This window comes from Calidris pugnax, unplaced genomic scaffold (assembly GCF_001431845.1).
Source record: "Calidris pugnax isolate Ruff unplaced genomic scaffold, ASM143184v1 scaffold147, whole genome shotgun sequence".
Lineage (NCBI taxonomy): Eukaryota > Metazoa > Chordata > Aves > Charadriiformes > Scolopacidae > Calidris > Calidris pugnax.
In genome coordinates, this window is record NW_015092359.1 from 3,792,516 (window position 1) to 3,809,242 (window position 16,727).

The window sequence follows — 16,727 nt, forward strand, 5'->3', positions numbered from 1 at the left end:
AACCCCAACAAAGAAATCCACAAATCCCTGAGCATCAGGTGTGTCTTCTGGCTCCTGCAGCAGCAGCAACTCAGGCTTCCCCTCCCGTTCAATAAAGGGAGGTAGAAGAAATGCTGTGTTGGGCGTCCTTCTCGACTCCCTCACTCCTTCACAGACTTTTTTGCTATCTAACAGGCAGGCAGTCACAGAATCACATGGGGTTGGAAGGGACCTCTGGAGATCATCTAGTCCAACCCCCCTGCCAAAGCAGGTCCACCCAGAGCAGGTCCCACAGGAACGTGTCCAGGTGGGGTTTGAATGTCTCCAGAGAAGGAGACTCCACCACTTCCCTGGGCAGCCTCTGCCAGGGCTCTGCCACCCTCACAGGAAAGAAGTTCCTCCTCATCTTTAGGTGGAACTTCTTCTATTCAAGCTGGTGCCCATTTCCTCTTGTCCTGTCCCTGGGCACCACTGAAAAAGACTGATCCCATCCTCCTGACACCCTCCCTTTAAGTATTTATAGGCATTGATCAGATCCCCCCTCAGCCTTCTCTTCTCCAGACTAAAAAGCCCCAAGTTTCTCATAAGAGAGACCATCATCATCTTTGTAGCCCTCTGCTGTCCCCTCTCCAGCAGTTCCCTGTCCTTCTGGAACTGGGGAGCCCAGAACTGGTCCCAGTGCTCCAGATGGGGCCTCCCCAGGGCAGAGCAGATGGGCAGGATGACCTCCCTCCACCTGCTGCTCACACTCTTCCTGCAAGTAGTTGCAATTAGTACCTGCAATTAGTTCACATTTCCAGTACTTAACCTGGACACGTCTCAGCGAACGAGCACCCTGCAGGGTTGCTGCACTGATGGGGACAGACCTGACTGAACCGAGCAGTAGGAAACCATGGACATTACTCTCCCCACCTGCTACAGCTGCCAAGCTTGGTATTTTGGTCCCTCCATCACACAAGGTTAGAAGAGCCAAGAGCAATTCTAGCCTCAAGCCCAGCCCTGCTCCACCCTTGGCCCAGCAGCAATGCCACCCAACTCTGGTGGGCTGTGCACAGGGAAGGATCTGCCTCCTGTCCACACCCAGGAGGTGTGTTGGGACCAAGGCACATCTACTGAAAACATACATCATGGAATCAATCACAGAATCGTCTAGGTTGGAAGGGACTTTTCAGATCATTGGGTCCAACCATCAACCTAGCACTGCCAAAAACCACCACTAAACCATATCCCTCAGCCCCCCACATCTACCCGTCTTTTAAATACCTCCAGGGATGGTGACTCCACCACTTCCCTGGGCAGCCCCTTCCAATGCTTGATAACCCTTTCGGTGAAGAAATTTCTCCTAATCTTCAACCTTAACCTCCCCTGGTTTAACTTGAGCATCAGAACCCTGAACAGAGCTAGAGACACTGTCACCCTGGAGCTGATGAGACAGCTCAACAGAAAGGCACCTTGGTTTAGCTTCTCCGGTCCCTGGGGCAGGAGGATCTCAGCAGAGCCACCGGAGGAGAAGGAAATTGCCGCAACGAAAGGAAGCGCCTGGCCCCTCTGGACAGAGGCAGCCGAGAAACTGCAAAGCTGTTCCATGGTGCAACAGCCTGCAGCACCTCCCCAAAAAGCAGATCCTGGGAGCTGAGGGTGAGTGTCGCCGTTTCAGCCCCAAATCACCGGCAACTGGACCGGCTGATGGCCCTTCCCCCCACCCTCCCCTCAGAAGAGGAGAGGAAGAGATAAGGAGATTCAAAATCCTGGGAGCTGAGGGTGAGTGTCGCCGTTTCAGCCCCAAATCACCGGCAACTGGACCGGCTGATGGCCCTTCCCCCCACCCTCCCCTCAGAAGAGGAGAGGAAGAGATAAGGAGATTCAAAAGTTTAGAAGGAACTAAACTATTTTCATGAAGAATTAATATTAAAATACATTTAAAAAAAAAAGAGAAGAAAATAATGAAGTAGATACAATATATACAAAACCATATCAAGCTCCCGGGATGACAGTCCCATCACCAGCAGGCACTGGGGAAATCCCAGATTGGACTCAGCGAGGGATGGGAACTGGGTTCCAGCTCTGGAGTCAGGAACACACGAATCGGGATCAAAGGCAGATGAACAGAGTCCTCTTCGGACGTTGGCCATTGAAGAAAGAAGTTGACCCTTTGATCCCTCAGCTTTTATACCGAGCGTGGGGCAGATGGGATGGAATACCCCAGTTGGTCAGGTTTGGGTCACCTGTCCCCTCCTCCCCACAGGTGGGACCCCTCTACTTTTTCTTTTTTTTCCAGACCCTCTAAGGGGCAAATAACGAAAATTGGCTGACCTTGGTTGTTATAGCAATAAGTACAAGCAAGGGCCTCTCTGCACACCATTCCTTGGCACGGAGCACAAACGTTGGTCTGATCATTCTGAGAACGAGCAGTTTTCTCCACAATATGCCATTAATTTCAGAGAGTTAGAGGAGGCCTCGCTAAAATGTAAGATTACAGAATACAAAATTGGTCTGGTTTTACTTCAAACTGGGACATTGAGTAAGAGAGCCAATCGGGCAGCAAGGCCACCACCCCAGTGGGTAAAGCATACCAGGCTGAGAAATGGGGAAGAAGCAACCAGTTGGGCGCAGGCAGTGAGGCCGTTGGCCCAGGAGAAGGAACAGTATCTACAGCATGTGCTTCTAAAACAAAGCAAGGCAGGGAGACAGCAGGGGCATTAATGAAAGGTGAAAAAGTACAACACATGGAGGAGGTTCTGGACTTGCTTTCAGACAATGTTACTGCAGGTTGTGAGGGTCGATAGCTGCTGGAGACAGATTTCCCCTGAATTGCACCCATCCCAACCCTGCCCCTCCAAAATCACAGAATCACATGGGGTTGGAAGGGACCTCTGGAGATCATCTCGTCCAACCTCCCTGCCAGAGCAGGTCCACCCAGAGCAGGTTGCACAGGAACATGTCCAGGTGGGTTTTGAATCAGGTCCCCGTTTCTTTTACTGGTCGTTTGCAGTGTGGGGCCATCAGTGCCAGCCTGTGCTCCGTCTCTTGTTGTCCCACACCTGTCCTCCTTCACGCCATGTCCTCCACCTCCCCTTCTCAAGGCCTCTTACCATAGCAAGACACTATTTTTTTTATACTACCTCATTATGCTAGGGTGGTAAACCCATGATAGTAGCGTAAAAAGATAAAGAAGCATAAAAAAGAAAAAAAAAGAGCCATGGTTACCCGGTCAAATAAAAGAATTGCTGTTGCAGATAAACCAAGCCCTTGTGGCCAAGAAGGCCAATGGGATCCTGGGCTGCAAAGGGAAGAGTGTGGCCAGGAGGTGGAGGGAGGTCATTCTCCCCCTCTGCTCTGCACTGGGGAGGCCACAACTGGAAGTTCAGTTCTGGGCTCCCCAGTTCAAGAGAGACAGGGAACTGCTGGAGAGATAATTACATCTTGACTAATAAGATGAGAATGTTAAGGGCTTCGTTATACTAAGAATAAGCTCTTGGCTCTCTCTATATAAGCTGTGCTTCCTTTTTGCCCACAAACAAGACTTTGAGCGTTAACACTGTTCTCTCCTACCGACCCCTCACCCTTGATGCCGGCATCTCCTCAGCCTCTCATGGGATCCCTTCTAGGCACAAGACCTGCGAGGCACTCCCCTCAGCAGAGCCAGCAGATCACCATTCAGGCCAGAACTTCTGTTTAATCTAACAGACTCAGAGCTTCTCTCCCTATCTTCACATCTCTGTTCAGAAACCACCAGACCGTATTTCTCCCAGACATAATGGTGCATGTTTTTCCAAAGCCCATCACTCAATGTCTGGAACGACGACTCCCATAAAACCCATCACCCACACGTGGCATTTCTCTGACGTATTTTAGGGATGCCGGGCAGAAATATTTTCCCAAGAAGTCTGACGCTATCTTTCACCACAGCAAGACAGCCTGCAGCTTTCTAAACAAAGGCAGGCAGTTCTTTTTACATCCAAAAAAAGTAGCATCAAGACCTTCTCTGGGAAGCAGCCTCTCGCAAAGCTTTTCTAGACATTTTCCTAATATATTCTTAAAATGATTAAGGGATTGGAGCATCTCCCTGATGAGGAAAGGCTGAGAGAGCTGGGGCTCTTGAGCCTGGAGAAGAGAAGGCTGAGGGGAGACCTTCTTAATGCTGACAAGGATCTAAAGGGTGGGTTGAGGGAGGATGGAGCTGGTCTCTTTCCAGTGGTTCCCAGTGACAGGACAAGGGGCAACGGGCACAAACTGGACCATGGGAAGTTCCACTCCAATCTGAGGAAGAACTTCTTTGGGGTGAGGGTGGCAGAGCCCTGGCACAGGCTGCCCAGGGAGGGTGTGGAGTCCCCTTCTCTGGAGATCTTCAAGGCCCACCTGGATGCTCCTGAGTGATGTGCTCTGGGCAGCCCTGCTTTGGCAGGGAGGTTGGACTAGATGGTCTCTAGAAGGTCCCTTCCATCTCCAACAATTCCATGATTCTGTGATATTCAATGCCCTACGTGGACTTTGGCAGGGCCTGCTTAGGTGGTTCATCTCAAGCCGTCTTGAGATGTCTCAGCACTAGAGCTGGGTCGAGTATTTCTTGCAGCAACCAGTTTATTGCCTGGAACCATAGCTTGGTTCAGGCTGAAACTATTTGAAAATTCACGTCAAATGTCCCCCAACAGGTTAATGTAAACCAAAAAAAAAAAGAAAAATCACCCAAAAACCAGATCTTTCAGCCCCACACCCTCATATCTCACCTCCCATCCCTTGCTCCACGTGAGCTACTGTGGAGCAGCCAAGATCAAAGCCTGCCTCTAGGCTTAACCACCACAGCACCACAGGGGGGTTCACGTCCCCTGGGACACGGTGGGTCTTCACACCCATCCCTCCCTCCTGGGTCCATGATCCAGCCCCAAGGATAATGCACAGACCCATTCACCCCTCGATGCAGCTTCTGTGACAGTGCCTCAGCTTAACCCTCCATTTCCCTCACTTTTTGCTAAACAGAGAAAACACATAGAATCATAGAATCATTGAGGTTGGAAGAGACCCTTGGGATCATCGAGTCCAACCATCTACCCTACTCTACAAAGTCCTCCCCTACACCATATCCCTCAGTACTGCATCTAAACGTCCCTTAAACACATCCAGGGACGGTGACTCAACCACCTCCCTGGGCAGCCTGTTCCAATGCCCGAAATGTTTCCTTTTTTTTTTTTTTTTTTTTCACCAAAAAGGAAAACGTAACTTTTTTTTTTCCATTTTACCGAGAATAACTGAAGAATATAAAGCTCGACAAGAGGCTCTTTTGGCTGTAGGTTCAATTGCTAAGCTGAGCGCAAGGGAAGGGAAAACCCTTTGTGACCTTTTCCAGTGAAGGAAGCGAAAAGTCCCTGAGCTGCCTCGGAGAGGGGAAAGCTGAAAGCCTGGGCAAGATTTACGTGCAACTTCAACTTAGGAAGCCAACACTGGAAAAGAAGGGAAAGAGTTTGCTGCCAATGAGAAGGACTTTCCGCATCGCACAGCCCAGCAAGAACCCCCAGGGCTTCTAGCTGCAGTTGTCACTGTGATCTCTAATACAACTTCAACTATTCCAGCTTGGGCTGAGGAACCACCACCCCTTGGCTTGTTGAAGGCATAGCTATGATGTGGCTAACGAAGATATCCAAACCCCTTCTGTCCCACCCACCCAGAACCCTACGCAAAGCTACCTAATTTCTGGCCCCTCAGCTTCTGCTTTTCTTTTCCTGCTTTAGATTTTTTTTTTTTACATTTTAGACACTCCCTCTGCCTGCAACATCTTCTGCACCAAGAGTGAGCTCCTTCGTAAATTAAAAGCCTTCTGCTGAGACCCAGCCCTGCCACCTTTTGCAAAAAAAAAAAAAAATAAACCAAGTTAGCTGACACATTACTGCTGCCCATTGCTCTGCACAGCTCCCTTTAGCAACAGCCCTGGGATTCTGCAGTGCTAGGAAACACTGGCTCACAGGTGCCTGAAGAAGGGAACACCAAAGAGAGGATAAATAACCCCATATCGGACAGGAGAAGACCTGGCATAACTTTAGTTGCCCTCTTTACCCTTCCCTCCTGCTGAGCTTAACCCACCATCTCCAGCCACCCACTCTGCCTGCTTGTACAAGGCACTGTATTATCTACTGCCCCTTAAAACCCAGGCTCAGCAAGGCGTGGGGGAATTCCTCTGCAAGGTTTTCACTGAATTTCTAGAGTTGGAAGGGACCATAGAGATCATCTAGTCCAACTCCCCTGCTGAAGCAGGATTGCCTAGAGCTAGAGCACGTTACTCAGGAGCATCCAGGCGGGTCTTGAAAATCTCCAAAGAAGGGGACTCCACACCCTCCCTGGGCAGCCTGTTCCAGGGCTCCGTCACCCTCACCGTGAAGAAGTTTCTCCTCATATTTGAGTGGAACCTCTTATGTTCCAACTTGTGCCCGTTGCCCCTCGTCCTCTCACTGGGAACCACTGAAAAGAGTCTGGCTCCCTCCTCCTTCAACCCTCCCTTGAGATACTTGTCAGCATTAATAAGGTCTCCCCTCAGCCTTCTCTTCTCCAGACTAAAGAGTCCCAGCTCTCTCAGTCTCTCCTCATAAGGGAGATGCTCCAATCCTTGAATCATCTTTCAAAGCTCCTGGGCCCTGACAACCTCCCCAGAGCAGGACAAAACACTCTCCAGCTGGGTTTTGGACCCTTCTGCCAATAAATTCAGCTGGCTGCTCGCAGCAGCACACTCCTGTGGGTTTAACCGCTATGTCGCCACTGCCCTACCAGTGAGTTTATGGTGGTTTAGAGCCTCCAGGGAGCCAGACCTCTTGATAACAGATTGGCACGATCTGCCACAAGGGTGGCACGCCCTGTTGTCACAAAGCAGTAAAAATAAATTTAAAAAAAAAAAAAAAATCTCCAGTTTTGAATGGGAAGGAAGGCAGGAGACAACTTGAAACTTAGCTGAATTTCTACTTGATAAAAATGAAACCCAGAGGGGGAAAAAAGCCCAAGAGGGAACTTTTTTTTTTTTTCCTGACAGGCTGAGTTACATCAGCTGAAGAGACAGGACAAAACTCAGCAGGAAAAAAGACCATCACAACCAAGCTCCTTAAGGGCAGCAGCCACCATTCAAGCAAAACTGCAACGTTCCACCCATGGCTTTGTGCATCTTTGCCAATAAGGAGACGTTTGGATTCCTCTTCTAGCACGGAGCACGTGAACTCGGCTGCCCAAGCAGAACCCTGGAAGAGGTTGCCCCAGAGAAGCTGTGGCTGCCCCATCCCTGGAGGGGTTCAAGACCAGGCTGGATGGGGCTTGGAGCAACCTGGTCTGGTGGGAGGTGTCCCTGCCCAGGGCAGGGGGGTTGGAACTCCATGATCTTCAAGGTCCCTTCCAACCCAAACCATTCTACAATTCTAACCCAGCTTGCTGACCGGCGTGCAGAGGGATGCAGAGGGATGGATGTAGGCCGACCCATGGCATGGTCCCCTCCAGATCATTGCCCGCTGTGGTGAGTGGGGCAGCTTCTGGAGCCCATGGAGGCTCTCGTGTCACCCAAAGATGAGCGAGCTGGAACAGCCCTTTCCAGTGCAGCTGCATTTCTTGCTGCTGCACAGAGGAGATCCCACGGATGGAGACCTTTCCCTTCCTCAGGGAGGAGGACACCTGTTCCAGCCCTTTTCCTGCAGGGCCACCTACATCCTCGGCAGGCTGTGATGGGAACGGGGCCATCGCTCAGCTGGTTTCTTGCCCCTGGCAGCTCCCCAGAGGAGAAGGGAGAGCACCCATGCCAGCAGTCACGTTTTGCCTTGCGCCACCCAGGGCTTATCTATAAGGAGAAGACGTTCACAGCGGCAAGCTTTCACACAGATGATGATATAAAAAACTGATTCCAGGACCTTCCTCAAGGCTGGTCCATAAGGCACTGGCCAAATTAAAGTCTTTACCTTCCTAGCACACACCTTGGAGGCTGCTGCCCCCTTAACAGCACATCCAGAACCTAAGGAAAGGGGCACGTCCCCTCCGGCACAGACACCAGAGTTTGGGTCCTCCTGATGTCCAGCATCCTTCTCATTCCCTCTTTACCCCTGCACTGAGGCTGGGCTGCAGAGACCACCCGGCTACAGAAGGCTCTCAGAGGACTATTCAACCAGCATCACAGCATCTGGGCCAACTCTTTTTCCGATATGCTTTCCCCTCACAAAACTTCCAGCTAAACCACGGCACAACTGCAAAAAGATTTCAACACAGCTCAGTCTCACGGGGAGGCGAGCGCCAAAAAACACCTTGGAAAAACCATTTAAAACCTTTCAAAATGCAGCCCAAAGATCACAGAAAAGGCAAAACTTTTGATTCTCTCCTTGCGTACACACCCAAATAATATCACTGTTTGCAAGAAAGCTATCCTTGACTCAATGAGATAAGCAGAGAATCAAGTGACCTGTTTTATCACGTCACAGGACCAAAGTCTTTTGAGAACCCGTGTCACTCAACTGCAGTCACATCTCTCCAAGAGTATCAGGCAGAAAGAGGAACATGGCTCTCAAACACAAGCAGAAGTTCGATAATAAGAGGTTGCCAACTTTTTTTTTTTTTGTCATTTGGATATTCTTCTCTCTGGTTGGTGGTTCCTGTATCTTTGTGAGGCTGCACAAAGAGGGATGCAGTTTTCAGATGTGGGTCACTTGTCTTCAAGCCACAGTAATCACGGATCCTCAGGCTGAAAATATGCCTGCCGTCCAAATACATTTTGGCACGGCCAGGAAAAACAAACAAGTTTATTTTTAAAGAAACGAGAGATCCTGAGACGATGGTTTGAGGGTCTGGAGCAGCTCGGTGCATTTCAAGTGGCAGTGTCTAAGGGGGAGGCTAGAGATGCCTTGAACGAAGCTATGCTCTCTGATGGGCTGTCCTCCTTCTGAGGTGAATCACAGCACAATTCCCACCTCTGACCTGCCCCCCAGTTTCACTCCTGGGACATGAAGAGAGCGGTAAAAGTACGTACATCACCCCAAACTCGGGGAGGAACCTTTGGTTCCACCTCCTTTTCTACCACCAGGATGGGAAAAGCAAAGCTTGGGAGCATTCAGCCAAGCTACAACACATTTATGTCATAACGTGCCTACACAGCCTGGCAAATAGCGATACCAAGATCAAAGCCAATCCCTTCCTTCCACAGTTTTAGATCAGAGAGTGTTTATTTCTGTCGCGTGGCACTCAGCTCTCAAGCCATCCCCTCCTCCCTGCTGACCAGCTTCCTCCCTCCAATGAATAATGTTTTCAGGAGCTTTAATAAATTCTGGAGGCGAACCAGAGCACCAGAACCTATTTAGACTCCAGGAGCTCCAGGCAGCCCAGCTATCAACAAGCTACAGAACACATTTTGGGAAAGAGTCAGATGCCAGGATTTCCTCGGTCTCCTTTGCTTTTTGACCCAGCAGATCAATCACGGGGCTCCCTGAGATCCAGCAGATGAAATACCTGCCTCCCTAAAACACATACCAAGGAAAGCAAAAGTCTGGGAAACCTTCTTTAACTAGAGAGATGATGTAAAAAGGTATTTTTCCAGACAGGCCTGTCTCCTAAAATGAGGGCACATAGCAGGGAGAAGAGAAATATGCTTGAAAACTGCCATATTCTAACAAACCCTACAATCTCAACTCAGAGAGGCCGCAAGGTTGGGGATGGCGAAGAGGAACACGGGGAGCAGGTGAGAACACGAGCCAAGGAGAACGAAACCAAGCATTTCTCTGCTGAAAGCCCCCACTTAGAGAGAGGGAATCTACAGGTAGGGTACACTGCAACCTACAATAAGGTATACTTATTAAGGTATACTTATTAATTATTAAGGTGTATATATATACCTATAATATAGGTATAACCTATAATAAGGTATAAGGGTACGCCATAACCAGGAGATGATGCCAAATCTCCACCTGAAGTTTTCAGATTGAAAACTGTCACTGATTTACATCCACGGTACCTCTCCCCCTGTTGTATGTTAATTATGCAGGTGCCTAAGATGAGGGAGCCCTCGCCACGAAGAGCCCAAGGGAACTATATCATTCCTGCTAGAGGCAACTACTGAAGAGAAAGATCTAGGGGTCCTGGTGGACAGTAAAATGACAATGAGTAAACAGTGTGCTCTTGCGGCCAGGAAGGCCAATGGTATCTTGGGTTGTATAGGGAAGAGTGTAGCCAGCAGGTCAAGGGAAGTCATTCTCCCCCTCTAATCTGCACTGGTGAGGCCACAACTGGAATCCTGCGTCCAGTTCTGGGCTCCCCAGTTCAAGAGGGACAGGGAACTACTAGAAAGAGTCCAGCAAAGGGCAACAAAGATGATTCAAGGATTGGAGCATCTCCCTTATGAGGAGAGACTGAGAGAGCTGGGACTCTTTAGTCTGGAGAAGAGAAGGCTGAGGGGAGACCTTATCAACGCCTACAAGTATCTCAAGGGAGGGTTGAAGGAGGAGGGAGCTGGACTCTTTTCAGTGGTTCCCACTGAGAGGACGAGGGGCAACGGGCACAAGTTGGAACATAAGAGGTTCCACTCAAATATGAGGAGAAACTTCTTCACGGTGAGGGTGACAGAGCCCTGGAACAGGCTGCCCAGGGAGGGTGTGGAGTCCCCTTCCTTGGAGATTTTCAAGACCCGCCTGGATGCTCCTGAGTAACATGCTCTGACAAGCTCTAGGCAATCCTGCTTCAGCAGGGGAGTTGGACTAGATGATCTCTATGGTCCCTTCCAACTCTAAAAAAATTCAGTGAAATTCAGTGAAACTCCTGGGTGGGAAGGTGCCTCCCATTTCTCGGGACCCCCTCTCATCACGACACCACAACCCAGCCGCCAGCTCCGCAGCTGCATGTCCTACGTGCTGGAGCAAAAAAAAAAACCAGAGTTTAAAAGAAAGCAGAGTTTCACAGAGGAGCAATTTCAGAGCAGCGGCTCTTCTCCCCACCCCACCCCATCGCCCAGCCTCGTAAAGCCTCCTGAGAAGGTGCCATTACCTGTAGGTGACATACACTGCAGTGCCAGGCTCATCTCTCTCCCAAATCAAAGCCACTCTGTCTGGAGACTTTTCGACGTGCCGATCCAAGCAATTTACTGTAAGAAAGCAGAGGTTTGAAGGAAGCCTGGTCATATCACCTGGAGGTTTTCAAAAGATGGGTTGACATAGTGCTTAGAGACATAGTTTAGTAATTGGGGGTGTGTGTGTGTGTGTGTGTGTGTATGGTTTTCTTTTGGTGGTTTTTTTTTTTACCAGAGTTAGGTTGATGGTTGGACTAGATGATCTTAAAGGTCCCTTCCAACCTAGACAATTCTATGATTCTGTATTCAAGTTGCTCTGTAAGCCCACACACCCATTTATAACATGGGGAGTGACAGGCCCAGAGGAAATGGTCTGAAGTTGTGGCAGGGGAGGTTTAGATGAGATATTAGGAAGAATGACTTTCCTGAGAGGGTGGTCAGGCACTGGAAGAGCCTGCCCAGGGAGGTGGTGGAGTCACCATCCCTGGAGGGATTTAAGAAACGTGTAGATGTGGCACTTCAGGGCATGCTCTAGTGCCCGAGATTGTTGGGTTGTGTCTGTTTGTAGGGGTTTTTTGGGGGGATTTTGGGGTGGTTTTTTGGTTAGGTTTTTTGTGTGTGTGTGTGTGTGGTTGGGCTCAATGATCTCAAAGGTCCCTTCCATCCATGAAGATTCTGTGGTTCTGTGATCCTGTGAGTGACAGCATTTGTAGCACTGGTTAAGCTGTCCTTTGCCATCTCTGTAGGATGCAAATGCTACAAATACTAGGGTTAATTGGTACAGCTGCCCTAGAGGTGGCATCCCCACGAGAGGCCTCAGCTGATTCAGCTCAGCTTGGCTCCACCAGCTAAGCTTAAACCAGCCCAAATCTCTCCCCGGCTCCCAGCAACACAAAGACAAGATGCTCTTTTGATGCTTTTGCTCCCCAGAGCACTTCACTGCATCAGTCTGACAGGCTGCCTTCCCCAGCTCACATTTTTAGCGCTGTGGTGTTTGAATTTTCTAATTAAAGCTCACGTGAAACATCTTTATCCCAGGGTACGGCAGAAGCGCTGAATCTCAGCTAGCTGAAAATATCTAAAACTTTAGGATCGAGGGTAAACTCACAGAGCACAGACGTCTACACATTACCAGACACCGGGGAAAGAGGAACGCGTCTCAAGCTGTGGACTACACCTCCTAAAACTTAAAAGGTATGAAATTACCTTCTGAAGGTGCATCTCTCCCCCCAGTAACCTGAAGTGGAGGAAACCTGGGCAGGCTGTTCCAGTGCCTGACCACCCTCTTAGTAAAGTAATTCTTCCCAATATTTAATCTTAAACCTCCCCTGCTGCAACTTCAGACCATAAACCTCCCTCAACTTCAGACCATTTCCTCTGCTCCTGTCCTTATTCCCTTGGGAGAAGAGGCCAACCCCCACCTCTCTACACCCTCCTTGCAGGGAGTCGTAGAGGGCAATGAGGTCTCCCCTCAGCTTCCTCTTCTCCAAACTAAACATGCCCAGTTCCCTCAGCATCTCCTCCTATGACTTGTTCTCCAGACCCCTCACTAGCTTGGTGGCTCTCCTCTGGACATGCTCCAGCACTTCAGAATCCCACCCTGAAGAATCCACCCAAGAAACCTGCCTGCACGCTCGGCAGGAGCTTGCCTGATGGTTAGAGATTAACCTTGGATAAAGAATTAATTCCACACCCAAACTACACTTACTCCTTTCATTGTAATCTTCCAAAGGCAGTTACTTTATTTCAATAGACAACCATTAAAAACCAGTCAGGCAGACTGCTGTATAACTCAAGAGAGAGCCCTTAAAATAACTGCTGAGTTTCTCATCATATTTCCTGGAAACATTAATTCTGGCAGGAAATGATTTCATTTCTGCAGATGATTTTAAGTGCAAGAAAAGCTGCCTATTGCTGTCACAATTTGTGAGGTTTAAGGCAACGGGAGCCCAGGAGTAAGCTCCAGGTGCTCTGTGATGACTTCTGTGATCACAGCTGATTTACACCACCACCCAGAGGGTGAAACAAGCCCCTAAAGGCGCACAGAGAGAGAAATCCCTCAAAATTTGGCGTATTCCATGACACGAACAACTGGCCACCTCAAAAACATGAAAAAGCGCTCTTCAGCTGTTTGAAGCTTTTAATTTTTTAATGTAAGTTCCTGCAGCAATACTATAAAAATAAATGAGATAAAGAGCCATTTCTTAGGCCATTTTAATGCGATAGGGAAGGACAAAAGGTCTAACAGGGAATGCTTTAAGCAGTTAAACACTGGTTTCCTCCACCGTCCTCCGTCCATAGGTAACTGGATCTGCTGCGGCTTGGTCCGTGACCCTTAGCAACTCCCACCTCCAAGCTCATTGCAGCAACACCCTCAGGTATTGCGCCACACCACAGTAAATCACATTTCTTACTCATCAGCAGCTTTGCTGGCCTTCAGAGGGAATTCCTGCTGCAGGAAGCCCCAGCTGGGCCAAGCCGTAGCTTGAGCTCTTTGCACAGAGAAGAACGGGCAGGTGAACCAGGGCTACGTGCTATTATTTCCTTCCTGATTTCAGGCTTACAAGAGCCTTTTGCTCATTTTACAGAATAGAATTTAGTGACCTTCCCCTCACTATTCTACCTTAATGGTTTCTCCAGACATTTTCTCGCTGCCGCCTCCTCCTCCACGCTTTGAAAGGATTCATTTGCTGCTGCCTCCTCCTCCTCCACGCTTTGAAAGGATTCATTTTGGTCAGACGTTTTCCTGAGAACCCAATGCCCTGGTTGGAAGCACAGTAGTTTGTTGGGTTATTCTCCTTGGCCAGGAGCTATGATGCAGTAAACCCCAAAGCACTGAAGCTCAGAATTTCCCCAAACCCTACTGCCAGGTCTCCCCAAGCAATAAGCAGCAGATGACTCAATGCCGTGGTCCAGATGTGTTGGGAGACGGGCACATGGGATGCTCTGGACCAGGGACCTGAACTGTTGCCGTGTTTCTGTAACCAGTGTTCAAATAAAGAGCTCAGGGGATAAAATCAGAGCCTCCAGGCAGAAAACAAGCCACTCAGAATCACAGAATCCCATGGGGTTGGAAGGGACCTCTGGAGATCATCTAGAACCTCCCTGCCAAAGAAGGTCCACCCAGACCAGGTTGCACAGGAACGTGTCCAGGCAGGTTTTGAATGTCTCCAGAGAAGGAGACTCAGCTGTGGCCGAGTAACATCTTCATCGTGCCTTAAAAGATGAAAACCAGCAATAGCAAAACTGTTTAATCCCCTGCAACCACGTTTCAGAGGTCTATGATTTATTTTTTACCTATGCAAAGAAAACTAAGCGGCATTTAGTGCCTGCTGAAGAACCAGACCCAAGACACGATCTAAACTCAGGCCCAGCAACACCTGGATTTCAGATACCTGACCCCCATGGGATCCAGAAGAAAGCGCTGATCCCGCTCTACAGAGGAAAGAAACAGATCCCCAAAAGTCTCTGTGCTCAGACAAGAACTTCCTTTCAACAGGAATCAATGAAAAAAGAAGTCTGGGTAAAATCCCTCTGATCGCTGGGTGCTGGAAGCAGGGCTGTACACACACCTCCATCAACCTGGGATCCACTGCTGGGAATCATCTCCTGGAGGAGATGCTCCCCTGTGTTCCCTGGAAAACCTGGGGATGGTTTGGACTTTTGTCTCTCCCTTCACATAAGTAGTGAAGTTGGAGGAAAAAACCCAGCTCCCCATTTAAGGCAGAAAAGAGGCTGCGGCTTCCACCGTAAAAGGCTGGGATTCACAACATCCCCCACCTTTGGTTCACCTTCTCGTCATTGCTGTGGAGCCTACCATGGGACCAACCAGCACCCAGCTGTTGGGGTTGAGGGTGGCACAGCTGAGGTCAAGGCATCCCTGCCGGCGTGGTACCAGGGATCATAGAATCAATCAGGTTAGAAAAGACCCTTGGGATCATCGGCGAGGTCAAGGCATCCCTGCCGGCGTGGTGCCAGGGATCATAGAATCATTCAGGTTAGAAAAGACCCTTGGGATCATCGGGTCCAACCATCAGCCCTACTCTACAAAGTTCTCCCCTACACCATATCCCCCAACACCACATCTAAACGGCTCTTAAACTCATTCAGGGATGGGGACTCAACCACCTCCCTGGGCAGCCTGTGCCAGTGTCTGACCACTCTTTCTGTGAAGAATTGTTTCCTAATCTCCAGTCTAAACCTACCCTGTTGCAGCTTGAAGCCATTTCCTCTTGTTCTATCTCTAATTACCTGTGAGAAGAGACCAGCACCAACCTCTCTACAGTGTCCTTTCAAGTAGCTGCAGAGAGTGATGAGGTCTCCCCTCAGCCGCCTCTTCCTCAAACCAAACAGTCCCACAGCTCCTTCAATCGCTCTTCATAAGATTTATTCTCCAGGCCCTTCACCAGCTTCGTTGCCCTCCTCTGCACCTGCTCCAGCACCTCAAGATCTCGCTTGGATTGAGGTGCCCCAAAACTGGACACGATAGTCCAGGTGTGGCCTCACCAGTGCTGAGTACAGGGGACAATCACCTCCCTGCTTCTGCTGGTCACATTGTTTCTAATACAAGCCAGGATGCTATTGGCTTTCTTGGCCACCTGGGCACACTGCCGGCTCATGTTCAGCCAACAGTTGACCAACACCCCCAGGTCACTGCAGGGGGTTGGTGTGACCCAAGGGCAGGACTTGGCACTTGGCCCATTAACGTTGGCCCATCGATCCGATCCATCTGAGTCTCTCTTTTACAGCCTCCCTACCCTCACACAGATCAACACCTTAAATTGGTGTCACCTGCAAACTCACTGATAATACACAATGTCCTTATCAACCCCACTCAGACCTGAAGACCACAGAATCACATGAGGTTGGAAGGGACCTCCGGAGATCATCTAGTCCAAACCCCCTGCCAAAGCAGGTCCACCCAGAGCAGGGTGCACAGGAACGTGTCCAAGGTGGGTTTTGAATGTCTCCAGAGAAGGAGACTCCACCACCTCCCTGGGCAGCCTCTGCCAGGGCTCTGCCACCCTCACACGAAAGAAGTTCCTCCTCATCTTTAGGTGGAACTTCTTCTATTCAAGTTGGTGCCCATTTCCTCTTGTCCTGTCCCTGGGCACCACTGAAAAAAGACCAGCCCCATCCTCCTGACACCCTCCCTTTAAGTATTTATAAGCATTGATCAGATCCCCCCTCAGCCTTCTCTTCTCCAGACTAAAAAGACCCAAGTCCCTCAGCCTCTCCTCATTAGAGAGACACTCCAGGCCCCTCATCATCTCTGTAGCCCTCTGCTGTCCCCTCTCCAGCAGTTCCCTGTCCTTCTGGAACTGGGGAGCCCAGAACTGGTCCCAATGCTCCAGATGGGGCCTCCCCAGGGCAGAGCAGAGGGGCAGGATGACCTCCCTCCACCTGCTGCTCCCACTCCTGTATTTTATCCAGCTGGGGCCGGCTCTCACCCGAAGCCATGGGTGGCCGTCGGGGGAAGCAACGCCAGGGAGGGCGGCTCCGGGAGGGTCATCCCCGGCTTGGGACTCCTCTCCCCGCTCCCCGGCAGATTTCCTCCGAGCCCCCCCAACCCAAATCCTCGGGGATTTTATTACCCCCTCCTCCCCCCCCAAAAAAAGAGGGGCGAAAACGACCCCGGTGGGAAATCTCCCGGCCGTCCCGACGGCAGGATCCGGGCGGCACCGACGGGGCGACCCCCCGGGGGGATGGCTGCCCCCCTCCCGGGGCTTGCGGGGGGGATGCGGGG

At 50.1% G+C, this 16,727-nt stretch overlaps 1 protein-coding gene across 1 annotated transcript in view; it reads right to left on the reverse strand.

The window, feature by feature from the left end:
- ACSS1 (acyl-CoA synthetase short-chain family member 1) overlaps positions 1-16,727 on the reverse strand; it is a 64,410-nt gene that overhangs the window by 47,187 nt on the left and 496 nt on the right. Inside the window, exon 2 of the mRNA XM_014962371.1 lies at positions 10,960-11,056. Within this exon, the coding sequence (XP_014817857.1) occupies positions 10,960-11,056 (97 nt within the window). The remainder of the gene's footprint in view (positions 1-10,959; positions 11,057-16,727) is intronic.